Source organism: Lithobates pipiens, unplaced genomic scaffold (genome assembly GCF_037356315.1).
Source record: "Lithobates pipiens isolate NorthernLeopardFrog02 unplaced genomic scaffold, aLitPip1_a1.2 Scaffold_51, whole genome shotgun sequence".
Lineage (NCBI taxonomy): Eukaryota > Metazoa > Chordata > Amphibia > Anura > Ranidae > Lithobates > Lithobates pipiens.
This window is the reverse complement of record NW_027507874.1, coordinates 1,338,242-1,364,721: the sequence shown is the minus strand read 5'-3', so window position 1 is coordinate 1,364,721 and position 26,480 is coordinate 1,338,242. Positions and strand designations below refer to the sequence as shown.

The 26,480-nt window shown below is 44.2% G+C and overlaps 4 protein-coding genes and 1 pseudogene across 4 annotated transcripts; 3 read left to right on the top strand and 2 right to left on the bottom strand.

Moving 5' to 3' along the window:
- The first annotated feature begins 10,125 nt into the window (after positions 1-10,125).
- On the top strand, positions 10,126-11,715 carry LOC143957081 (histone H4). Its single transcript, XM_077467217.1, has one exon. The coding sequence runs from the start codon at positions 10,141-10,143 to the stop codon at positions 10,450-10,452; it is 312 nt and encodes a 103-aa protein (XP_077323343.1). The 5' UTR covers positions 10,126-10,140; the 3' UTR covers positions 10,453-11,715.
- Positions 11,716-12,782: 1,067 nt separating this feature from the next.
- Positions 12,783-13,266, bottom strand: LOC143957080 (histone H2A.J). Its single transcript, XM_077467216.1, has one exon. The coding sequence runs from the start codon at positions 13,247-13,249 to the stop codon at positions 12,854-12,856; it is 396 nt and encodes a 131-aa protein (XP_077323342.1). The 5' UTR covers positions 13,250-13,266; the 3' UTR covers positions 12,783-12,853.
- Positions 13,267-13,567: 301 nt separating this feature from the next.
- Positions 13,568-13,948, top strand: LOC143957198 (histone H2B 1.1-like). Its single transcript, XM_077467345.1, has one exon. It carries the CDS (start codon positions 13,568-13,570, stop codon positions 13,946-13,948), a length of 381 nt encoding a protein of 126 aa, XP_077323471.1.
- A 7,592-nt stretch (positions 13,949-21,540) lies between these two features.
- On the top strand, positions 21,541-21,951 carry LOC143957197 (histone H3-like). Its single transcript, XM_077467344.1, has one exon. It carries the CDS (start codon positions 21,541-21,543, stop codon positions 21,949-21,951), a length of 411 nt encoding a protein of 136 aa, XP_077323470.1.
- Positions 21,952-23,531: 1,580 nt separating this feature from the next.
- On the bottom strand, positions 23,532-24,211 carry LOC143957042 (histone H1B-like; annotated as a pseudogene).
- Between the last annotated feature and the right edge of the window lie 2,269 nt (positions 24,212-26,480).

Here is a 26,480-nt window from a genome sequence, read left to right as displayed (position 1 = left end):
GGTGATGGTAAGGGGAGCCAAATCCGAAAAAAGCTGATAAGTGTGGCCCTGAAACTGCAACGATTCTTTATTGCGTGCTGCAGTGAGTAGTTGCTCTTTCGTGCGAAAAAAATGCAGCTTAACAATGATATCCCTGGGAGGTCCGTCCGCCTGTCTGCGAGTCAATGCCCTGTGGATTCTGTCGAATTCTAGGCGTTCGATTGGTATGCCCGGGGCTAATTCCTGAAACATAGCCGTTACGAAGGACTGAACATCGTCAACTGTCTCAGGGATACCTCTTATTCTTAGGTTGGCTCTACGAGAGCGATTCTCTGCATCTTCCCATCTTGAGAGGAGGGTGACATTCTCCTCTCGGAGGGCAATTTGTTCTTGGGCTTGCTCCTGTAAGGTGAGTTCAATGTCATCCATTCTGGACTCCAAGGCAGCAGTACGCTGACCAATGTCACGTATCTCCCGCGAGAGTCTGTCAGTGATCTGCTCCGAGGTAACTTTCAGGGCTTTCTGTAGCATGGCTTCCATGTGTTTAAGAAAGTCACTGGGAATCATACTTGATGGTAACGAGGAAGCATCCGTGGGATCATGTATGCTGTCCTCATGGTCATTATCGCTGTCCGAAGTTTCGCGGCTGGGGGCGGAGGAAGCCCGCTGGATAGCAAGGGCCTTAGCCGCCATTTTAGACGAGGCACGGGCGAGGGCCTCCTTGATGGGTTTGGGTTTGTTCTTACCTCTGTGACCCGTGAGCACCATACCGTTAGATGCCAGGGTTTGCGAGGTGGAGATACAGTCCAATAAGACGAATGTTGCGGGTCCGGTTCCGTAGTTAGGTCCCGAAACAGTGGTGGAGAGTGCGGAGCCTTAGCAGGATGCGACCGCCATGCTAGACTTCGCGCATGCGCCCCGTCACCCATGCATTTCAAAGGGAAATTTTGAATAAGAAGCCAATCTTTTTCCTATATGAAATCCATCTTGGCTCATCTAAGTTCCAGTTGTTTTATACTCAATGGACATCTTACTATATATGATAGTTCAATTTGACCTTAGTGAAGTGCTGGAAATAATATAATATGGCACCAAGCTGGTCAGCCTTCCACCTATGCATTTCAATGAGGAATTTTGAAGAAGAAGGAAAGCTATTCCTATATGAAATCCATCTTGGCTCACCCAAATTCCACTTGTTTTAAACTCATTGCACATCATACTATATAGAATAGTTCAATTTGGCCTGAGCCAAGTACTGTAAATCAAAAATCATGGCACCAAACTGGTCATCCTGTCACCCATGCATTTCAATGGGAAATTCTGATTAAGAAGACAAGCTATTCCTATATAAAATCCATCTTGGCTCACCCAAATTCCACTTGTTCTACACTCCTTGGGCATCCTACTATATAGCATAGTTCAATTTGGCCCCAGCCAGGTTATGCACATTGTAAAGTATGGCACCAATCTGGTCAGCCTTTCACCCATGCATTTCAAAGGGGAATTCTGAATAAGAAGCCAATCTATTCCTAAATGAAATAGAATTTGGCTCAGCCAAATTCCACTTGTTTTATACTCATTGGACATCCTACTATATAGAATACTTCAATTTGGCCTGAGCCAAGTGCTGGAAATCATAAAATGTGTTACCAAACATGGCACCATGACAGCCATGCATTTCAATGGGAAATTTTGAAAAAGAAACCAAACTAATCCTATAAGAAATTGATCTTGGCTCACCCAAATTCCACTTGTTTTATACTCACTGGGCATCCTACTATATAGGATAGTTCAATTTTGCCTGAGCCAAGTGCTGGAAATCAGAAAATATGACACCAAACATGGCACCATGACAGCCATGCATTTCATGGGGAATTCTGAATAAGAAAAAAAAAAAGTTATTCCTATATGAAATAGATCTTGGCTCACCCAAATTCCACTTGTTGTAAACTCATTGGGAATCCTAATATATAAGATAATTCAATTTGGCATGAGCCAAGTGCTGGAAATGAAATGATGGCACCAAACTTGTCATCCTGTCACCCATGCATTTCAATGGGAAATTTTGAATAAAAAGCCAATCTTTTCCTATATGAAATCCGTCTTTGCTCAGCCAAATTTCACTTGTTTTATACTCAATGGGCTTCCTACTATATAGCATAGTTCAATTTGGCCCCAGTCAGGTTATGCACATTGTAAAGTATGGCACCAATCTGGTCAGCATTTCACCCATGCATTTCAAAGGGGAATTCTGAATAAGAAGCCAAGCTATTCCTAAATGAAATAGATCTTGGCTCAGCCAAATTCCACTTGTTTTATACTCATTGGACATCATACTATATAGTATACTTCAATATGGCCTGAGTCAAGTGCTGGAAATCATAAAATATGTTGCCAAACCTGGCACCATGACAGCCATGCATTTCAATGGGAATTCTGAATAAGAAAAAAAAAAGTTATTCCTATATGAAATAGATCTTGGCTCACCCAAATTCCACTTGTTGTAAACTCATTGGGAATCCTAATATATAAAATAATTCAACTTGGCATGAGCCAATTGCTGGAAATGAAAATATGGCACTAAACTTGTCATCCTGTCACCCATGCATTTCAAAGGGAAATTTTGAATAAGAAGCCAATTGGCTTTTTTCCTATATGAAATATATCTTGGCTCATCTAAGTTCCAGATGTTTTATACTAAATGGGCATCCTACTATATATGATAGTTAAATTTGACCTGAGTCTAGTGCTGGAAATAATATAATATGGCACCAAGCTGGTCAGCCTTCCACCTATGCATTTCAATGAGGAATTTTGAAAAAGAAGGAAAGCTATTCCTATATGAAATCCATCTTGGCTCACCAGAATTTCAATTGTTTTAAACTCATTGCTCATCCTACTATATAGAATAGTTCAATTTGGCCTGAGTCAAGTGCTGTAAATCAAAAATCATATCACCAAACTGGTCATCCTGTCACCCATGCATTTCAATGGGAAATTCTGATTAAGAAGACAAGCTATTCCTATATAAAATCCATCTTGGCTCACCCAAATTCCACTTGTTCTACACTCTTTGGGCATCCTACTATATAGCATAGTTCAATTTGGCCCCAGCCAGGTTATGCACATTGTAAAGTATGGCACCAATCTGGTCAGCCTTTCACCCATGCATTTCAAAGGGGAATTCTGAATAAGAAGCCAAGCTATTCCTAAATTAAATAGATCTTGGCTCAGCCAAATTCCACTTGTTTTATACTCATTGGACATCCTACTATATAGAATACTTCAATTTGGCCCGAGCCAAGTGCTGGAAATCATAAAATATGTTACCAAACATGGCACCATGACAGCCATGCATTTCAAAGAGAAATTCTGAATAAGAAACCAAGCTATTCCTATATGAAATAGATCTTGGCTCACCCAAATTCCACTTGTAAACTCATTGGGAATCCTACTATATAGGATAATTCAATTTGGCATGAGCCAAGTGCTGCAAATGAAATTATGGCACCAAACTTGTCACCCTGTCACCCATGCATTTTAAAGGGAAATTTTGAATAAGAAGCCAATCTTTTTCCTATATGAAATTCATCTTGGCTCATCTAAGTTCCAGTTGTTTTATACTCACTGGGCATCCTACTATATAGGATAGTTCAATTTGGCCCGAGCCAAGTGCTGGAAATCAGAAAATATGGCACCAAACATGGCACCATGACAGCCATGCATTTCATGGGGAATTCTGAATAAGATACCAAACTATTCCTATATGAAATTGATCTTGGCTCACCCAAATTCCACTTATTTTTATACTCATTGGGCATCCTACTATATAGGATAGTTCAATTTGCCCTGAGCCAAGCGCTAGAAATCAGAAAATATGGCACCAAACATGGCACCATGACAGCCATGCTTTTCATGGGGAATTCTGAATAAGAAAAAAAAAATAAGTTATTCCTATATGAAATAGATCTTGGCTCACCCAAATTCCACTTGTTGTAAACTCATTGGGAATCCTAATATATAAGATAATTCAATTTGGCATGAGCCAAGTGCTGGAAATGAAAATATGGCACCAAACTTGTCAGCCTGTTACCCATGCATTTCAAAGGAGAAATTTTGAATTAGAAGCCAATATTTTCCTATATGAAATCAATCTTGGCTCAGCAAAGTTCCAGTTGTTTTATACTCATTGGGCACCCTACTATATAGGATAGTTCAATTTGGCCTGAGCCAAGTGCTGAAAATCAAATATCATGGCACCAAACTGGTCATCCTGTCACCCATTCATTTCAATGGAAAATTCTGATTAAGATGCCAAGTTATTCCTATATTAAATACATCTTGGCTCACCCAGATTCAACTTGTTTTACACTCATTGGGCATCCTACTATATAGAATAGTTCAATTTGGCCCCAGGCAGGTTATGCAAATAATACAGTATGGCACCAAACTGGTCAGCCTTTCACCCATGCATTTCAGAGGGGAATTCTGAATAAGAAACCAAGCTATTCCTAAATGAAATAGATCTTGGCTCAATCAAATTCCACGTGTTTTATACTCATTAGACATCCTACTATATAGTATAGTTCAATTTGTCCTTAGCCAAGTGCTGGTAATCATAAAATATGTCACTAAACATGGCACCATGACAGCCATGCATTTCAAAGGGAAATTCTGAATAAGAAACCAAGCTATTCCTATATGAAATAGATCCTGTCTCACCCAAATTCCATTTGTTTTAAACTCATTTGGCATCCTACTATATAAGATAGTTCAATTTGGCCTGAGCCAAGTGCTGGAAATAATAAAATATGACACCAAACTGGTCAGCCTGTCACCCATGCATTTCAGTGGGAAATTCTGAATAAGAAGCCAAGCTTTTCCTATATTAAATCCATCTTTCCGCCGATCATTTAATGCCTGTGCTTGGCTGGCTGAACTCCAAAAGGAGTTGAACCTGCCCAAGAACCGCCTTATATGTGACATGCCCACCAGGTGGAACTCAACGTTGGCCATGCTGCAGCAGCTGCACACACAGCAGAGGGCCGTCAATGAGTACCTGTGCGACTACGGCACCAGGAGCTTGTTTTTTTTTTCTCACCATGCCAGTGGGGCATGATCAGGGATGCATGCACTGTCCTGTCTCCATTTGAGGAGGCCACAAGGATGGTGAGCAGTGACAGTGCATGCATCAGTGACACTGAACAAGAGGTTCACCTGTTGGAGCATACGCTGCGTGGAATAATGGACAGGGCACTTGAGACAGAACAGAGGCAGGAAGAGGAGGACTTCCTTGCCTCTCAAGGCCCCCTTTATCCAGACAGTGTTCCTGCTGTCCCACCCATCACACAGGAAGAGGAGGAGGAGGAGGAGGAGGAGGAGGAGGATTGTGTCAGCATGGAGGTGGAGGCTGGCACTCAGCATCAGCAGCAGCAGCAGCAGTCTTGTAGGGATGATTTACAGTCCCAAGAAACCATGGACTTGTACGTGGCTGGGAGGAGGTAGCTGCGGATCATCTTGTCCTTAGTGACCCAGAGGACTTCGGAATGAATGCCTCAGCTAACCTAGGCTGCATGGCCTCCCTGGTCCTGCAAAGCCTGCGGAAGGATCCTCGTATTCTTTGGATCAAGGAATTACCCATGCCATTTTTCTCAATGATTTTCATCCATATTGCTGGAACCATATATTACATTTAAAACACAAGCAGTTTGAAATGACTTTTTTTCCGTAATGTAATTTTGTGCAGGGACTGTTCTAAACACGGGAAACACGTGGCACTTCACAGGCATACTATAGACACCCCCCAGGCATGATATTTAAAGGAATATTTCACTTTTATTTTCACTTTAACCACTTGCTTACTGGGCACTTAAACCCCCCTTAGTCCCAGACCAATTTTCAGCTTTCAGCGCTGATGCACTTTGAATGACAATTGTGCGGGCATACAACACTGTACCCAAATGAAATTATTATCATTTTTTTCCCACAAATAGAGCTTTCTTTTGGTGATATTTAGTTACAGCTCAGAGTTTTATTTTTTGCTAAACAAACAAAAAAAGATGTAAAAAAAAAAAAATCATGTTTAATAGTTTGTTATAAAATTTTGCAAACGGGTCATTTTTCTCCTTCATTGAAGTGCGCTGATTAGGCGGCACTGATAGGCTGCACGGGTGGGCACTGATGGGCTGCATTGGTAGGCACTGATAGGCTGCACTGGTGGGCACTGATAGGCATAGTTAAGGTGGCACTAATAGGCACAGATAAGGCGGCACCGATGGGCACAGATAAGGCGGCACTGATGGGCAAAGATGGGCACAGATAAGATGACATGGATGAGTGGCACAGATGGGTGGCACGGATGGGTGGCATGGATGGGCACTGATAGGTACCACTGATAGATGGGACTGATGGGCACTGATAGGTGGCACTGATAGGTGGCTCTGATAGGTGGCACTGCTGGGCACTGATGGGTGGCACTGCTGGGCACTGGTAGATGACACTGATGGGCACGGATATGTGGCACTGGGGTGCAGCACCTTTGAGACAGACTGTGGGCACTGCTGGGTGGCACTGTGGGCACTGCTGGGTGGCACTGTGGGCACTGATGGGTGGCACTATGGGCACTGCTGGGTGGCACTGACAGGGGGCACTTACTTTTTATATATGTGGCACTGGCAGGGGGCAGGTGGGCACTGGCAGGGGGCAGATGGGCACTAGCAGGGCTGGATCGGCTTTTTTTTTCTCCTCGCGCTGACAGCGCGAGGAGGAATAATAGCTGATTACCGGCTCCGTTATATCACATGATCAGCTGTCATTGGCTGACAGCTGATCACGTGATAAGGGGTCGGGATCGACCCCTTGCACGGATCGGTGATCAGGTGAGTCTCATGGACTCGCCGATCACAGAGCGCGCCGCGCACGCCCCTCGGGGGGGGGCGCGCAGGCCACTCGTGCACGGGACGACGTAGTCCCGGAAAAGGAGATCCGCGCTGTAGCCGTCATTTGGCTATAGCGCAGATCTCAAGTGGTTAATCATCATTAAAATCAGTGCTCCTGCCAAACGCCCATTTTTAAAAACATTTTAAGCATTGACCCATGTCCCCAGGGGCAGGAGACAGGTCTCCAAACCCTTTTTAGGACTGTATCTTACATATTATCCATTAAAATTAGCACTTTGTATTTCAAACATTCGAGTCCCATAGACTTCAATGGGGTTCTGAAGTTCGTACGAATTTTTGTTCCGTTCGAAAGTTCTGGTGCGAACCGAACCGGGGGTGTTCGGCTCATCCCTTCTGTATGGTATATAGCAGTGATGGCGAACCTTGGCACCCCAGATGTTTTGGAACTACATTTCCCATGATGCTCATCCACTCTGCAGTGTAGTGGAGCATCATGGGAAATGTAGTTTTAAAACATCTGGGGTGCCAAGGTTCGCCATCACTGGTATATAGTCATTTAGGATGTAATACATAGAAATGTATTGAATATATATATATATATATATATATATATATATATATACTAAGACATTCAGACACTGGAATGATTGGGAATAAAATGGTTCGCAGATTTGGATTGGAGATCATGTGTAAACTCATTATGGTGATAAACACGTCCAATGATTTAGGAAACATTTTTTTTTTTAGGACTGTGTGCTGCCCGGGGTGATATTGTGATCAGATTTGTATGTATCTGATACTTTGTACATGTGAATTATGTTTATTATTATTATTGTTAATTAGAACTATAAGTACACAGAATGAGCTCAACCCCCCCCCCCCCCCCCCTGTACATTGATCTGCTGTTGATTGAAATAGATACAAATAGACAAAGATTTGTCTGGGCTGATTGAGTAGATACAATGTTTTGTTGTTCTTGCTTCTTTCCTCCATTGTGTTGAGGGTTAGAACTCCACGATCTTCTCTTTTTGTGACTTCATGTAAAGTAACAATATAAGGCGGGATATTGTGGAGGATCTTTTATTGTAACAATGTGTGAGTGCGGCATAAGTGTTATTCAGCTCTGCCACCTTGTGGTCATTTCTGATAGAACACTGGGGTGTGTGTGCGAAGTACAAGGAGGTGAATAGGGGATGTATATACAGACAGAAAGTGGAGATGATCTCCGCGATAAATCTAGAATAAGGATGGGAATAGAAGGGAGGTTTATTCACCCCCTCCCCAGTCTGAGCGATCTACTCCGCGTCTAAAGATCAATATTATTATTATTTTAGCATTGCCTCACAAACATGCTCTATATAGAGCGGGACATTCCTGGTTTCTATTCCTATTCTTCAATTAAGTTATATATTATTAATACTGTCAGATAAAGTTCCCTGTAAAGGCAAAGCCTTTGTCTTCTTCTTCTCAGGCTTGTAATAGAGGTGAGGAGTAATGACAGGAAATGTGATCACAGTACATCATTCTCTCATCTCTTTTCATTCCAATCATTCTATGCTGATTGTCTACTCACCGCTAAACCCTCCAACCAAAACCATCCACCCCTCCTTACCCGTCCGTCCTAACAGTAATTCAGAGTTTCTATGATTTGTATCATTTATTAGAACGTATTTCATGTGAAGGAACGATGTGATCTCCTTACAGGGACTGCTTTTTATTGTCCTTTAAATCTGCTGAATATCTTCTGGGGCTCAGAGATCATTCAATATTCAATACCAAACAAACATCCCCCAGCTGAAAGGAACACAGATCTCAGATCCTCCTTCACACTCTTTGGGAGGAAAATGCATTTTATTATCTGAAGAAATTGCCCAGATTTGTGATTGATGCAACTATTAAACTGATTCATTCAATTGTCCCGCCAGAATATCATGGAACCTTCCAATGATCTCAGATGGAATAATCCGACACTAAAACCTGATATCTCTTCCTTCGGGAACATCGATCAACGCTTCTCTGAATTGTCGGGCAGTTTATCTAACCAAGAATAATAAATCCATTAGAAATATGAATGTTACCATTTCTTCTAATCTTTTTCTCGTACTTCACAATAGAGAATCCGCCCTGCTAGAGAATGTTTTCTATAGAAATCAATAAAAAGTCTATAGAACAAGTATTTTCTGGGTTGAAAACCAAAAAAGATCTCAGAACACATTTCTTTGAAATTTTCATCAGAAAGACATTAATGGCTGATGAAGGAAATGCCCAACAGCTTTAATTGGCTCATATTTCAAACTGCTACATTCAAACTTGCCCGCCAGAATTCTTTAGAATGTTACAGACAAATAATCAGCCCTATTATACCGCCAAATCCGACACTGAGATCATCAGATGAGACATTTATCCAAGAGATATCATCGATGCTTTATTTTCATCCATTAGTCCGGAATAAGTAAAAATGGAGTCCGAAGATTATTGAATAATAATATAAAACATTTCCATATGTGCTCTTTTATTCCAAGTCCTCAGAATTCAGAAAACTAAATGGGGAACTGTAATATATCTATCTATATATATATATATATATATATATATATATATATATATATATATATATAATTTTTTTTTTATTTATTTATTTATTTATTTTCCTTCTCTCACTGTCTGATATATAATTTATACATATAGCAGATTGCACATATTTTACACTTCCTATCCAAAGATCGATAAATATGATATTATTGATAAAAATAGGTAATAATCATGACATGCCAGACAAATATGTACAATTAATCAATAAAGATAATGTTGTGCGTCTGATGGATCACATCAGTTTCCATTCAGCAAACTATTGAAAAGCTTCTAATTAAATGAAATTCTATGCTGGGTAATAAATGACTAGACCCGCCCATTCTCCTCCTGTCTCCCATCAGGTCCGCTCATCCTTAGGAAGGAGAGACGTCAGAAGCAATGTGTTTCTTTGTTTCGTTTTCAAAATTATGTTTTAGAAATATAAAATTACTATGAACAATTGGAACTGCTGATTGTTTTTCTGTTATGAAGTGTTAAAGATTCGCATTCTCCGTGCAATAGAATATATAGGAGCCTTATAAATGAATGACATTCCCTCTCTTTTGTTTTTTAATAATAAATGGGAATGACTCTATCACCGGAAGGTTTCCATCAGGTCCGCTCAGGCTGTATATAAGGAGGGCAGGCAGACGGCTGAGCTCCGTTTCTGTTTGTGCAGGAAATAGTCGTCATGTCTGGTCGCGGTAAAGGAGGGAAGGGTCTGGGGAAAGGAGGCGCCAAGCGGCACAGGAAGGTGCTCCGGGACAACATCCAGGGCATCACCAAACCCGCCATCCGACGTTTGGCCCGCAGAGGGGGTGTCAAGCGCATCTCCGGACTCATCTATGAGGAGACCCGCGGAGTGCTGAAGGTTTTCCTGGAGAATGTCATCCGCGATGCCGTCACCTACACCGAGCACGCCAAGAGGAAGACCGTCACCGCCATGGATGTCGTCTATGCTCTCAAACGCCAGGGGCGCACGCTTTATGGATTCGGAGGCTAAACCCTCATAGACACCTACCTACTTCATCTACACAAAGGCCCTTCTCAGGGCCACCCACCTTCTCGTACAAAGAACTACATACCGCTATTTACGTTATCAGGAGAAGTAAATGAAATCTAAATGACGCGTCGTACACACTTCTGTAGCGGGAGGGTTTGTTCTGGGGGTTGGACACGTGACATTCGCCCTATATAGGCGATCTAAGTGTGATCACACTAGGAGATGAAAGGGGTGATTGCTTTTAATTGGCCTATTAAAGATTCAACGCAAACAGCCGTTTGGGTTTGTTGGGAAACGTCCAGAACTGGGATCGGATCAGCTTTAGCTGGACATTTCTCCCCTAAGTCTAAAGCCCCATACACACGATTCGATTTTCTGCAGATATTTCTCTTCAGATTTACCTAAACCACGCAGTGTAAGGGCCTGCCTGATTGTTTACAAATTGAAACTTGAGGTTGAATCTCTTATTATATGGTTTTGATAAACAATCGAATAGCGTGTATGGCTCCTAAGAACGTTCCATCCAGAGAACCAGATCTATTGTAGCGCCAAATCTCAGCAGGAAACGGATGGAGGATTTCTGTACAATTATCATCGGATTCGTTCATTTGTTAGGGTGGAAGAAGTTTTCATATTTCATCCGGAGTACAGATTGTACAGTCTTGAAGATCAACTCTCTACCCAATTGGATACAACATTGGATAGATCATTTTGTTGTGTTCTTACGACTCTTTGGTAAAGCAGATCTCACGTGTACCTGGAGATTACATGGAAAACATGAATCTTTAACACTCCCTAACACCAGTTCCAATATTTCATATTTATAAAGATTATTTTGAAAAGGAAACAAAGAAATGTATTTTATTCCTACATCTCTCCTTCCTGGGTGTAAAGCTGAGCGGAGATGAGAAGGGCGGCTCTATTCATTTTAGAAGCTTTTAAATATTTTGCTGAATGGAAACCGATGTAATTCATCAGAAGCGCAATATTGTCTGTATTGATTCATAGTACATATTTGTATCTTTTTTTCAGTTACATAATCCTATGCAGATCTGATTATGTATTGTACATACTGTTATATATCTGGCAGTGTCATGATTTCTACCAGTCCATTCACATTATATATATATTCTCTAAATGTAATATGGGGGAAATCTGTTACTGCTACATCTGATAGAGGCCAATCCCATGATCCTATACAGATCTCATGACAAACCTATTCTTCCAATTCTTTTTCGGAGAGAACACAAATCAACAGTTACTATTGTTAATATTTATAAAAGATTAGTAAAGAAATGTTTCTAAGATAATTACTTAGAAACATTGTTAATATTTTGCTGATTTCTCGTTACAGTGGATAACGATCTGTTTGTTTTATTGATTCATTGTACATATGTATCTGGGAGTGTCATGTTTTCTACCAGTCCTTTCACTTTTTAGAAATCTAGTAACAGAGAACATATTTTACATCATTCAACAATCTTCTGAATCGATTTCTATTCCAGACTAATCGATGAATCAGTTTGGGAACAAAGCGCTGATGATATTTCTCAGATAATTGTCTCATCTGATGGTCTCAGTGTCGGATTTGGCGGTATAAAATGACCGATTATTTGTCTGTAACGTTCTAAAGAATTCTGGCGGGCAAATGGGGAATGTAGCAGTTTGAAATATGAGCCAATCAGAACTGTCGGCGTTTCCTTCATCAGCCAATGATGTTTTTGATGAGGAATCCAAAGAAATGTGTTCTGATCTTTCTCCGTTTTCAGCCCAGAAAATGCTTGTTCTGTAGACTTTTCATTGATCTCTATAGAAAACATTCTCTAGGATTCTGTAAACCCCGGGAAATATAATATGTCAGCGCGTTTATCAAGTGTCTGGAATGTTCCCCGGAAGAATTTAAATTTTGTTTCATTACATTTCTGTGTCAGGTTAGCCGATCTGAGATGATTGTGAGGTTCTATTTAAAATGAAGTGAAATCCGTTCCATACCCCGCCCGGCATAATAGGAACATTCTGAGATCTGTGTTCCCGATCAGTCGGAGGATGATTGTTTTACTACAATTTTCTGATCTGTATTAGATTCAGCAGAACTAGTTTGAAGGACAATGCCGATCAGTCCCTATAAGAGAACCAGGTCCTCCAATAATACATTGCAGGCTCTTTATATGTAGTAATTGTCCTCCCTGTACAGATCTCCTGTACTAGAAGTGTGAATAAATAAGAATGTATTTCCCGTGTAAAGCTATGCAGACAATTGAGGGCTGATTGCATGCGATGTGGTAGACACAATGAGGGGTGTGTGGGGGGGGGCTCTTTGTAGAGAGATGTGGGGGGCTCTGAGAAGAGCCTTTGTGTTGTAGAAATGAATGGATTTGGGAGTAGAAAGGAGTTGTCGGGATTACTTGGATTTGGCGGCGGCCTTGTGGCTCTCGGTCTTCTTGGGCAGCAGCACGGCCTGGATGTTGGGCAGGACTCCTCCCTGGGCGATGGTGACGCCGCCCAGCAGCTTGTTGAGCTCCTCGTCGTTGCGGACGGCCAGCTGGAGGTGTCGGGGGATGATGCGGGTCTTCTTGTTGTCGCGGGCGGCGTTGCCGGCCAGCTCGAGGATCTCAGCCGTGAGATACTCGAGGACGGCGGCCAGATAGACGGGAGCTCCGGCCCCGACCCGCTCCGCATAGTTGCCCTTCCTGAGCAGACGGTGAACACGACCAACTGGGAACTGCAGACCAGCCCGGGATGATCGGGTCTTGGCCTTAGCCCGAACCTTGCCTCCTTGTTTTCCACGGCCAGACATTGTGAGATTCTTCTGTTACTCTGCTAAAGATCGCTCATTTCTGCAGCTTCCTTATGTTTATACAGTCAATGCTCTGACATCATACACTGTGGTTGGTTAATTTCCAAGCCAGCCAATTATGTTCTGACTTGTTTCTACACCAATCAGTAAACGAGCAAGGGAAGCAAAACACTCCTCCCCACCACATGACTGAATCCTCCAATAGAAGCATGAGGAGGGAAGAGACTTCATTTGCATAGGACGCCTATAAAAGCAGCACATGAGGGCGGCTCCAGCACACATTCCCTCCACACAGCGGAGATCACATTAACCCTTATCATGCCTGAACCAGCCAAGTCCGCCCCGGCGCCCAAGAAGGGCTCCAAGAAAGCCGTGACCAAGAGCCAGAAGAAGGACGGCAAGAAGCGGAGGAAGAGCAGGAAGGAGAGTTATGCCATCTACGTGTACAAGGTGCTCAAGCAGGTCCACCCCGACACCGGCATCTCGTCCAAGGCCATGGGCATCATGAACTCCTTCGTCAATGACATCTTCGAGCGCATCGCCGGCGAATCTTCCCGCCTGGCTCATTACAACAAGCGCCGCACCATCACCTCCCGGGAGATCCAGACCGCCGTCCGCCTCCTCCTGCCCGTAGAGCTGGCCAAGCACGCCGTCTCCGAGGGCACCAAGGCCGTCACCAAGTACACCAGCGCCAAGTAATCCCCCATCATCATCATCCCAACACAAGACACAAAGGCTCTTCTAAGAGCCGCCCACCATTTCCATCAATGAGCTCTCATCACATTTTATCGCAATTAAAAATTCTAAATACATTAAATGAAAAATCAACCGATTATACCGATTGTAAAATCTAATGAATTTGGACATTTGAAGCTGTGTTATAGTAAGAAATACTATATATAATAATAATCCCAGTACAAACTGGTGTTGCAGATTCCCTTTATTCAGAAATTCCTGACATTTTATTTCCATCCAATCACATTGCATATCTTTCCATAGCTCCGTATAGAAGACATACATTTTCATAACCACTAGGTGTCAGTGTTGCTCCTCCTCAGAGAACACATGGGAACTTTATTTTTTTTTCGTAAATTGAAAGCGGATATCTATTTATATAAGGATGATGCGTATATAATCTTATTTTCCTGTCGCATCATGGCAGCATACACCTATGGGTTGTGGCTCCGCCCCCGCAACCTGATAGGACCGTTTAACTATTAAATCTTGAGAGGGCCCCTGCTTCAGCATTCTCCTTTTTTTCCTCACCTGAGAAGACCGGACATCACCCCTTACCGCTATCGCCCCAGCCAGGTTCAAGCCTCTCCTGGGTGGAAGTCCTACCTGTACAGCCTCTAAATGAGCTTAATGGAGGAATCCCCACTCTGATGGTCTCAGGGGTATCGTTATTTATCTTTACAAATCTTAAACAGATGTATTATGCAGCGGCCTCTAACCTGTGCTTTCTAGGTATTTTCTGTTCCTTTCCTGTCAAGCTCTGTAGAACCTTGCTCCTCGGGCGCCGATGATTGATCTCCTCTACGCATGCGCTGGCGTTCAGTGCCTCGTTGTATTGCCGGTTCGCCACTTTCCAAAATGGAGCCGAACGTCGTGGGACATTTCTGCGCATGTGCGGGATGACGTCGGCGTTACGACGGCATTAGCGCGGGGTTTAAAAATGGCATTTTTGCTTTGTGTACCGTGGCTGCTGCTTCACGACCAAGATCGTCTTCGTCATTCCGATCGTTTCTTACATATCGTTTCCTTCGGATCTCAGGTCAGTCTCTTCGTTTCTAAAGTTATTTTTCTGCAACTGGCATATCTCCCTACCTGTCTTTGCACACTGATTTCCGTTCGTTTTTAGGATTCACTCTTCTTGGAGGCCGCTGCCCCAGCAGACCATCGCCAGCCTATTAGGTAAGTGGGGTCAACATGGTAAGTACGAAGAGGAAAAAGAGAGCCTGTCACTAACGCTGTCTAAATTGCACAGCCCTATCAGGTCATCCAGATCGTCGCACTCAAGGCGCTCAAGAAGAAGCCGCTCAAGTCATAGACGGGACCGAGACCATAGCAGAAGCCGCTCAAGGCGCAGAGAGAGCGGAGATCACAGGAGGAGGCGATCAAGGTCCTACTCCCGACATGGACACTCCTACCACAGAAGATCCCCTACTAGCAGACACTCTTCTCGCGCTCAAAGTCTCCATCCCTCTGGAAACTCATGCTGGGTTTGTGGCGCAATAGCACTCCCAGATAAGCTGGCCTGTCGTTCATGCTTCAATGAAGCAACAAAAGACAGGGAATTAGATCCTAGTACTCCAGCTACTGAATTGCCCCTCCAAATCGCAGGACCGGAAACTAGCAGACCTTTGCAAGGCACCACATCTGCTGTTCCCTCCACTTCAAGGATGTCAGATCCTTTGTCAGATAATGATGACATTGACGCCTCTAACGGCTTCGACTTTGCACTAGTTGAACCCTTCATTAAATCAGTGAAGGAAGCGATCAATTGGGTGGAAGAAAAACAAACTCCTCAGAAGCTGAGGAAATATTTTCCAAATCTCAAGAAAGATCCTGAGACCTTCCCATTTATTGAGGAACTAGAGGATTTGATTAAAGAGGAATGGCAAAAGCCGGATAAGAAGATCAGTCTAACTAACAGGTTAGCAAAACTTTATCCCCTGAAGGAGCCTAGTGTCACTCCATTAGTGACCCCGCCAGTGGTGGATTCTTCTCTGATGCGTCTTGCCAGACATGTGACACTTCCAATCGAAGATGCGGTTACATTTAAAGATGTACTAGATAGGAAAATTGACCTAGATCTGAAAAGATCTTACCTATCAGCAGGAGGCGCATGCAGACCAGCTGTGGCCCTAGCAGCTGTGGGTAGAGCCATTTCCAACTGGTCCGCCAATACCGAGAGACTGGTGTCAGAAGGAGGGGAACAAGAGAAGGTAATCTCAGCCCTACAGGATCTCTCGCAGGCGACTTTGTCGCAGAAGCCTCTGTAGATATAATTAAATCTACATCTAGAGCAATGCTGAGCTCAGTAATGGCCAGAAGGGCACTTTGGCTGAAACCCTGGTCTGCAGACCCATCCTCGAAGACAAACTGGTGCAAGATTCCCTTTGACGGAGCAAATCTCTTTGGAGAAAAGCTAGATTCTGCGATTTCTAAAGTTACCGGGGGAAAATCGGGTCTGATCCCTTCAGATAGAAGATCTAAACAGCAAAGACCGTCAGCCCCCAGACGTAACCTCCCAGACAAATATAGGGAGGCAAGATCCTATAGACCTGGCAAGGAGTACAGGAGAAACTGGAAGAACCCTCAATCATCCTTCCTCAAGCTCCAGAAAGCCAAGACCCCTACTTCAGGGGATCAAAAGTCTTTTTGAAGGTGCGCCCGCCCAACCAGCTGTAGTAGGAGCCAGGCTAAGGTTGTTCAAGCAGGTATGGGCGGGGACAATAAAGGATCCATGGGCAGTGGCGACTGTCCAATTCGGACACGGATGGAGGTTCCGAAAGCACCCAAGGGACCATTTCCGAATAACAAGGATACCATCATCTCACCAAAAGAGAGTACTACTGAACGGATATGTTCAGGACCTAATCCAGAAGCAAGCTATAAGGGAAGTTCCTCTACCACAGAGAGGGAGAGGATTCTATTCTCCTCTATTTCTGGTAAAAAAGAAGACAGGAGACTTACGTCCTGTCATGGACTTAAAGAAACTCAATCACCGAATCCTGGTGGAGGCATTCAAAATGGAGAGTCTGCAGACAATCCTCCAGGCCATCAACATAGGAGATTGGATGCTCTCCATCGATTTACAAGACGCCTACCTGCACGTTCCCATTCACACCTCATTTCAGAAATTTCTCAGTTTTGTTGTAGGTCATCAACATTTCCAATTCCAAAGTTTCCCGTTCGGAATATCCACTGCTCCAAGAACATTTACAAAAGTGTTACTGCCAGTAATTGCCCTATTAAGGGAGCAAGGCCTGAGGGTGCACCACTACCTAGACGATATCCTTCTCCTGGCCGACAACCGAGATTCCCTCCTACTTCACCGCGCAATCCTAATTTCCACCCTGCAAAAATTTGGGTGGCTGATAAATTGGGGGAAGAGCAGTCTAAATCCCACACAGCGAATGATTTTTCTGGGGGCAGAGCTGGATACCCGACTCAATACAGTAGAACTCCCGGAGGAGAAAGTTCCCATCCTAATCCAGAAAGTAAAGAGGTTACTCGTGGCCACTACCATCCCCGCCAGGGAATGTCTCAGTATTTTAGGGTCATTCTCGGCGACTATCCCAATGGTACAATGGGCCCAGTGGAATGCCAGGCCTCTTCAAATATCATTCCTCAAACAATGGAACGGCGTGTCAATGACCCAGCCGATAGTGATCCGGGAAGAGGTGAAGCAATCGCTATCATGGTGGACAAAACCACACAATCTGAAGAGGTGTAAACGCTTAGTCCTTCTCTCTCAAGAAGTAATCACCTCGGATGCCAGCATGGAAGGATGGGGAGCACACTATCGTCACCACGCAGCCCAAGGTTGTTGGCCATTCAGGACACACGATGTGGTTTCCAACTTATTGGAGATGAAAGCAGCATTCCAGGCACTACTAGCCTTCAGCCCATTTCTGGAGGGAAAAGATGTCCTGCTAAAGATGGACAATCGAGTGGCTGTGGCCTATATCAACAGGCAAGGAGGCACCAGGAGTCGCTCCATGTTGCAAGAAGTCCAACCAGTCTTCCAATGGGCGCAACTGAATTTAACCAGTCTCAGGGCAACATACGTACCAGGTGTCCAGAATTAGATAGCAGACACCTTGAGTCGACAGTTCGTATGCAACCACGAATGGGCCCTAAGCAGTCAGGCCTTTTCTCTGATAACAAAGACTTGGGGGGTTCCGGATATCGATCTGGCAGCAACTCCAAACAACGCAAAGTGTCAGAGGTACCTGGCGAGAGTTCCCTTTCCTTCGGCGGAAGGCACGGATTGTTTACAACACAACTGGAATTTCCACCTAGGTTACGTGTTTCCACCAACTCCAATCATATCGAGGCTTCTACTCAGACTCAGGAAATCAAGTGCCACAGTTTTAGCAGTCCTGCCCTTTTGGCAGAGGAGGCCGTGGTTCACGACCCTACTCCAATTGAGTACAGCAGAACCATTGCCGCTCCCTGTGACAGCGGATCTACTCTCTCAAGGTCAATTCCTCCATCCATGCCCAGAGAAGTTACACCTAACAGCATGGAGACTGAAAGGGCTAGGTTCATAGCTCACGGATGTTCCCACAAAGTGATAAACACCCTTCTCCAAGCCAGAAGGTTTACCACTAATAACACTTACAAGAGAATCTGGGATAAGTTCCTCTCGGTCGCACAACAACAAGCCTGGGACCCTTCATCCCCTACATTTGCTCAGGTCCTAGAGTTCCTTCAGCTAGGTCTTGACAAAGGTCTTGAAAGTACACGTATCAGCTCTATCTGCCATTACGGGGGTGAAATGGGCTCAAGAACCTCTTATTTCTCAATTCCAGAAGGCTTGTCTAAGATTGAGACCTCCCAGAAAGCCCTCATTTCCAACTTGGGATCTTTCGATAGTACTGGACTTCCTATCCCATGACCCATTCTTTCCAGTTGAAAAAGCTTCCCTTTGGAATCTAACCCTCAAAATCACCTTTCTGATAGCGATTACATCAGCCAAGAGGGTGTCGGAAATGCATGCACTAATGGCAAAGGAACCATACCTTACCATCTACCCAGACAAGGTAGTTCTGAAACCTTCAGACCGCTTCGTCCCCAAAGTGGCTTCCTCCTTTCATTTTAATCAGGAAATATGCCTTCCCACTCTTTCTACAGAGCAGGGCGGCCCTCATCCACTGGATGTAAAATCTAACTTACTGGCCTACCTCTCGAAGACCAGTGACTTCAGGAAAGTGGAAAACCTCCTAGTCATCCCTCATGGCTCCAGAAGAGGACAGGCAGCTACTTCCCGCACCATCGCAGCATGGCTTGTGAAAATCATAAAGAAATCCTACTCTTCTAATCAAGCTCAGATACCTGAGGGCTTAAAGGCGCACTCTACAAGGGCAATGGCAACCTCCTGGGCAGCCTTCTGCAAAGTGTCCTCAGAAACCATCTGCAAGGCAGCCACATGGTCTTCAAAAAGTACTTTTATATCCCACTACAAAGTGGACTCCGCTAGGTTGTCCACGGTGGATTTTGGTAGAGCGATTATTCAGTCCAATTCCTCCATTCCTTGTAAATAAACTTTTTCTGCTTAGACCCACCCAGTTTTGCGAGTTATTCCCCATAGGTGTATGCTGCCATGATGCGACAGGAAAACGGAAAATTGTATACTCACCTTTCCGTAATTTTCCTTTCCTGTTGCATCTCATGGCAGCATACAGATGCCCACCCGTCTAAGGTGAGGTATCTATATATTGAGAATGCTGAAGCAGGGGCCCTCTCAAGATTTAATAGTTAAACGGTCCTATCAGGTTGCGGGGGCGGAGCCACAACCCATAGGTGTATGCTGCCATGAGATGCAACAGGAAAGGAAAATTACGGAAAGGTGAGTATACAATTTTCCGTTTTGTATACATCATTTTCACCTACACGTTTACTTTTTTGTTTTATGGACTATGTAAGACTGTACAAGGCATGCTAATGTCTGCAGAGACACATAAAAGGGGATGCTTACTTTTACGACATTGTTTAGGGATCATCTGCTTAGAAATATTACTTATACATCACATTGTGTTTGATTCAAATGTGTCATATAGCATTTATTTTCTTCATGGGAGTCCAACTATTATACATGATCATCTCACCTTAGATGGGTGGGGGATTTAGATCATCAGCTGGGCACACATTGACTTTCCTGTTGTGTATCTCTCTATGTATATAAGTGTGTGTGTGTGTGTGTGTGTGTGTGTGTCTTTTCTCTAATAAAAAAAAAAGGAGTATTTGGTAAATATCAGGTGCCTCAGATTACAATACTCAGATTGGAAAGTGACGGTTACAGGGAACATTTAACCCTCTTAACTCCCTCCCTCTGTCATCTAATTTGCTGAGATATGGGCAAACATAATGCAATCTCAATGTTTCTAAAGCTTACACTGATAAGGATTTCTAATCTTTCATTATAAAAACATTTCTTTAGATTGTAAACTCCATGAGCAGGGTCCCTCCTATTACTTGTGTATTGAAATCTATTGTGATTGAACTATCACCATTTTTATTGTAAAGAGTTGTGTAAACAGTTGGCATTATATATATATATATATATATATATTCTGTATTATATTAATGTTAGAATAATTCGTATTAAAGTCGAACACACCAGCGCCAAGTAATTCCCCGACACCCCCCATCATCCCAACAGGACAAAAAGGTTCTTGTAGAACACATACACCATATCAGAGCTGCGATTTCATTGTAAAGTAAACATGATGAAGATATGGTGAGCAATATGGTTCAAATAATGTTTTTAGTGAATTTTCTGACAAAACCTTAATGCAAATTCATCAGATTAATTATGCAATCTAGATGTCGCCCGTGTCCATTCCCTCCAATTTCCCGGTATGAGTTCTAATTCTGTTCCCAAAGATCACGTTGTAATCATCTATTTTTCCTATAAGTGGGATTCGGAAAGAAAACAATGAAATCTTATTGTAGCGCTTTCTAGATCCCAGCACAGAAGCCATTTCTCTTGTCACCAGCAGATGTCAGTGTTGCTCTTCCATAGAGGATACATTGGAGCCGATTAGTTGAATTGTATCCACATGGATCTGATGGAAACCAATGGGAACACCAACCGATCCAAGATGTGCTGGGGGGACACGATTCATTGTCTGCTCAGCGATCTGTCCCTTCATGTTAGTACAGAATTGTGCTGGACGGAACAAGCTGTACAAGTCACCTTTCTACTTGTTATTCACTAAGAACGGAATAATCCGATCAGTGAGAATTTTCTGTCATCTCATTTATTATGGAGACAAGCAGTCCAATGTCAGAGCTCCTAATTCTTACACATTGTATGATGTGGAGGAACTCCCCTCCCCCACCCCACACAAAGAAGGTAACTCTACTAACACAGATAACAGACAGATCATGGCGGACATTTTAAAAATGCCGCTTTTAAAAAAAAAAGTAAACCAATCATGAAAAGGGGTGTGTTTTAGTTGTCCAATCAGAAGGCAGTGATGTATATAGACGCCGCACAGCCTGTGTTCTCACACTTGTAATGTATTCCTTGTGGAAATTGGAAGCATTGATCGGCCATGGCAAGGACCAAGCAGACCGCTCATAAGTCCACCGGAGGGAAAGCTCCCCGCAAGCAGCTGGCCACCAAAGCCGCCCGCAAGAGCGCCCCGGCCACCGGCGGAGTGAAGAAGCCTCACCACTACAGGCCCGGCACCGTGGCTCTCCGAGAGATCCGCCGCTACCAGAAATCCACCGAGCTGCTCATCCGCAAGCTGCCCTTCCAGCGCCTCGTCCGAGAGATCGCCCAGGACTTCAAGACCGACCTGCGCTTCCAGAGCTCCGCCGTCATGGCTCTGCAGGAAGCCTCTGAGGCTTATCTCGTAGGACTCTTCGAGGACACCAACCTCTGCGCCATCCATGCCAAGAGGGTCACCATCATGTCCAAAGACATCCAGCTGGCACGCCGCATCTGCGGAGAGAGGGCCTAATACACCCCCCACCGACCTCCTCATCGCCACCCCACCCCACACAACAAAGGCTCTTCTCAGAGCCACCACATCCTCCTCAGAGAGCTCCATACTATCTCATCGCCACTACATCATACAAATCCTTCCCACCACATCTCTTCATTCTTCTCACTCTTCTCTGCATGCTGATCTCTAACATTTCTAAGACGATTACAAAGTAACAATTCTCACTTCTCTAGGAAGAAGAGCTTTTCTCCTGCCGATCTTTTCCCACCATAATACAATGTAATAATATATAGGAGAGGAAGACAAGTTCCTAGAAAGATTCTCTATACTTATCTCATTACCAGATCGGGGAAAGGAAATGTGTTCAAGATAAATAAGAAGTCACCTCCTCCCTCCTGTACACAGATCCCGGGATCACCTCTTTCTCCGCTCCGGTGTATAAATCATACAAATGACTAGTAAGAAATCTCACTCACTATTCATTCTTCTGTAGGAAGAAGACATTTCCTCTCCCCGATCTATCAGGAACCTCTCCTCTGCTATTCTACAACTTTCTCCAATCTCTTCCCCCCACACACACACCGATCACATTGTTACACCTTCCCATCAGCACATCTTACACTCTCTTCTTTATTCTCATTCATTATCTACAGAAGACAATTATTGGCACCCTGCAGAGATTTGTACATTTCTCATTGCAAGCGTCAAATTATTTTATGTCAGCCAATCAGCAGATAGTGTGTGCGAAACACCCTCCACTATCTGTTGCGACAAATTACATATATTCCGATCAGCCAATAAGACTATTATCATCATACGGGGAACTTTCTAAAAGTGGAGCCGGGAGATAAAATTTCTAACCTGAATGTGACATCGGGGCTGCTAATCCTCTTCATAATTTGGGTAAAAAATATGGAATTCTATGACAGTGGAGAGTCCATTCTCCGCATAACACAATGTTCTTGTTGCTGATCATTCTAACATTCCCGATCAGTACAATGATTTCCCTTCTACCGATCAGATGACATATTGTAGTGTGAATGTCTCTCCCCCGGGGAGACCCCACAGCCAGTGTGCGGGAAAACCTCCAGGTCTCCTATCTTCACATGACAGATGTGGGTGGGATGGGGCCCCTGAAACGATCCTTTATAGCAGGAGGGATTTCCGATCTACAGGATCTCTAGTGATCATTTGTGGGATTTATCATAAAATGTAATCGGGGATTCCCTGCAAGGGACAAATGTACAATGTGTGATGGGAACATCTCACGTGTGTAAAAGCTATGCGGCCCCTGGTGGCTGTAGGTAGGCAGGTGTGGCTCTGTTAGGAGGAGGTGGCTGTAGGTAGTCAGGTGTGGCTCTGTTAGGAGGAGGTGGCTGTAGGTAGGTAGGTGTAGCTCTGTTAGGAGGAGGTGGGTGTAGGTAGGTAGGTGTGGCTCTGTTAGAAGGAGGTGGGTGTTGGTAGGTAGGTGTGGCTCTGTTAGGAGGAGGTGGGTGTTGGTAGGTAGCTGTGGCTCGGTTAGGAGGAGGTGGGTGTAGGTAGGTATAGCTCTGTTAGGAGGAGGTGGATGGCTCTGAGAAGAGCCTTTGAGGGGGTGGAGATGAGGGAGGTATTCTTATTTCTTCTTCGGAGCGGCCTTCTTGGGCTTGGCTGCTGTCTTGGCTTTAGCCGCCTTCTTAGCCGGACTCTTGGCGGCTTTTTTCGGCTTGGCTGCAGCTTTGGGCTTCTTGGGGCTCTTTGTCGCCTTCTTGGCGGGAGCAGCTGCAGCCTTTGCCGGTTTCTTGGTGGCCTTCTTGGGGCTCTTGGCGGCTTTGCTGGGGACTTTCTTCTTGGGGGACTTGGCTGGCTTCTTGGCGGCTGCAGGTTTCTTGGGCTTGGCCGCAGCCGATGGCTTCTTCTTGATGGTGACTTTCTTGGCCTTGTCGCCCTCTTGCTGCTTCTTGTTGATCTTGAAGGATCCGGAGGCTCCATGTCCTTTGACCTGGACGAGGCTCCCCTTAGTCACCAGCGCCCTGATGGCGATCTTCAGGCGGCTGTTGTTCTTGTCCACATCGTATCCTCCGGTGGCCAGGAGCTACTTGAGGGCGGCCAGGGAGACCCCGCTGCGCTCCTTGGAAGCGGCCACGGCTGTGACGATGAGGTCGGACACGCTGGGACCGGGCGGCTTCTTGCTGCCTTTCTTGGCTCCTCCAGCTGCCGCCTTCTTAGTCGCCTTCTTCTTGGTGGCGGGCTCCGCTGGAGGAGCGGCGGCTGGGGCAGTCTCAGTCTCAGTCATGATTCTCAATGATGAGGTTTTGAAAATAGATCAACACAGTAGTGATGTCCAGTTCATGAACGAATCGTTCTTATGAATCGGTTCTTTTTAGTGAACTGGATGAATCGATTCTTTTCAGTGAACTGATTCGTTTGAAACAGTTCACTCTGCACTCAGTACATAGCAGAGCTGGCAGTGGTAATCCGCCCCTCCCTGCAACCAATCAGCTGACTCCAAGCACAGTGACACTCAGGAACTGGATACAAACTTAAAACAAGAGCAAGGAGTACACAGTACACCGAGTTAAAGAATCGTACAAGTTACCGAGTTAAAGAATCGTACAAGTTACCGAGTTAAAGAATCGTACAAGTTACCGAGTTAAAGAATCAGATCAGTTTTTAGAACCCAGTACACTGAAAGAACCACAAGTCACCACCAGTAAAACAATACACTAAACCAATGAGGTAGCAGCAGTGATCAGGTGGTACGGACAGCCTAAGTCCCTTTCACACTCGTGCGACTTGTCCTGCGACTTGAGACTGCAAAGTCACATGACAAGTCATAACCCGTGATTTCCAATGAGTTCAGTTCATATCTGTGTGACTTCAAAGTAGTTTTTGTACTACTTTTGTCCGACTTTGATGCGACTTGTGGCAGAGACCTCCAGATTACACAGACATTGCTTCAAGTCGTGGCAAAAATCATGGCAAAAGCACTTGACTTTCAAGTCGCACAAGTGTGAAAATAGCCATAACGATTGAATTTTACTACCAGGGGTACTTCGCCCATGGTAGTGGTAGTAAAATCTGATCATCATTCCTGCGCATGCGCTGTAAAGACTATGGGAAAATATGATGGCTAGCAATGTTACCTGTGAAGTTGGCCCATCAGAATGCAGTTCACATGCACAAAAACCCGCTTTTCATTTAGGCTCCATTTCCACTTGTGCAACTTGGCCTGCGACTTTGTACTCTATGATTTCCAATGAGTATTATTCGTATCTGTGCGACTTAAAAGTAGTCCCTGCACTACTTTGGTCCCACTTTGATGCAATTTGAGATCCATAGACCTCCGGAATACACAGGCATTGCTTTAAAGTTGCATCAAAATTGCAGCAGAATTGTGCAACTTTCAGGCTGCGTTAGCCTGAAAAGCCTGAAAGTTGCACGATTCTGCCACGACTTGAAGCCATGCCTGTGTATTCTGGAGGTTTATGGACCTCAAGTCACATTAAAATGGGACCAAAGTAGTGCAGGGACTACTTTGAAGTCGCTGTGACTTGAAGTCGCACAGATATGAATGGTACTCATTGGAAATCGGGTACTTCTTGTCATGCAACTATGCAGTCCCAAGTCGCAGGACAAGTTGCACACGTGGAAACAGAGCCTACATGAAAAGGGGGGTTTGTGTGCATGTGAACTGCATTCTGGGGCAACTTCACAGGTAACATTGCTATCCATCAAATTTGCAGAAACCTAGGCTCAGGGCCAGTTCACACTGCTGCATAGTGCAAAATCGCATGCAATGTCCGTGCAATGCGATTTCATCCATACAGATAGTATGGCTGAAATCGTATCGCATTCGGACTAAACTCGCAACAGGACCCTTTTTTTGGTCCGCACCAGAATCGGATCGCATAGCACCCATGTGATCCGATTCATGTCCAAACTGACACTTTGCAGTGCAACATGCGAGCTGAAATGGGGATGTCATTAACATTGTATGACACTCCCCAGCAGTTCGCATATGTCGTTGTGAACTGTCGTGCGAGTCGGGTGCGATGCAGGAACCCGTAGTGGAATTGCAGGGTTCCCGCATCGCACAAGTGTGAACCCACCCTAACACAGCTGTTTGTGCATCACCAAAATTCATGACACTGCGCTAATCTGACAATAGAACAATTGTCAATTGACAACAATTGTGCTCTGCGCCGATGAACAAAATCAAAGTAAACATCCCCAGGACCTGCCAACCTTCTGTGTGAATCAGTCTTCTGATTCTAATCATTTAGGAAGGTTGAATCAGAGCTTCAGTTCACTTGCTTGTCAGTAGACTCAGCAAGTGAACCGAAGAACCGAAGAATCGATTCATTGAATCGGTTCATTTCAGTGAGCAGTTCGAAATGAACCGATTCACTTTAAAGTGGAGGGCCGACCTGAAAACCAAAAAATGTAAAAAATTACAAAAAAATCAAAAAAAAAAAAAAAATGAATTTTTTTTTTTTTTACTTACCAGAAATGCCTGTTGCTAGGCACTTTATCCTAATCTTCCTCCTCCGTGGAGATCTTCT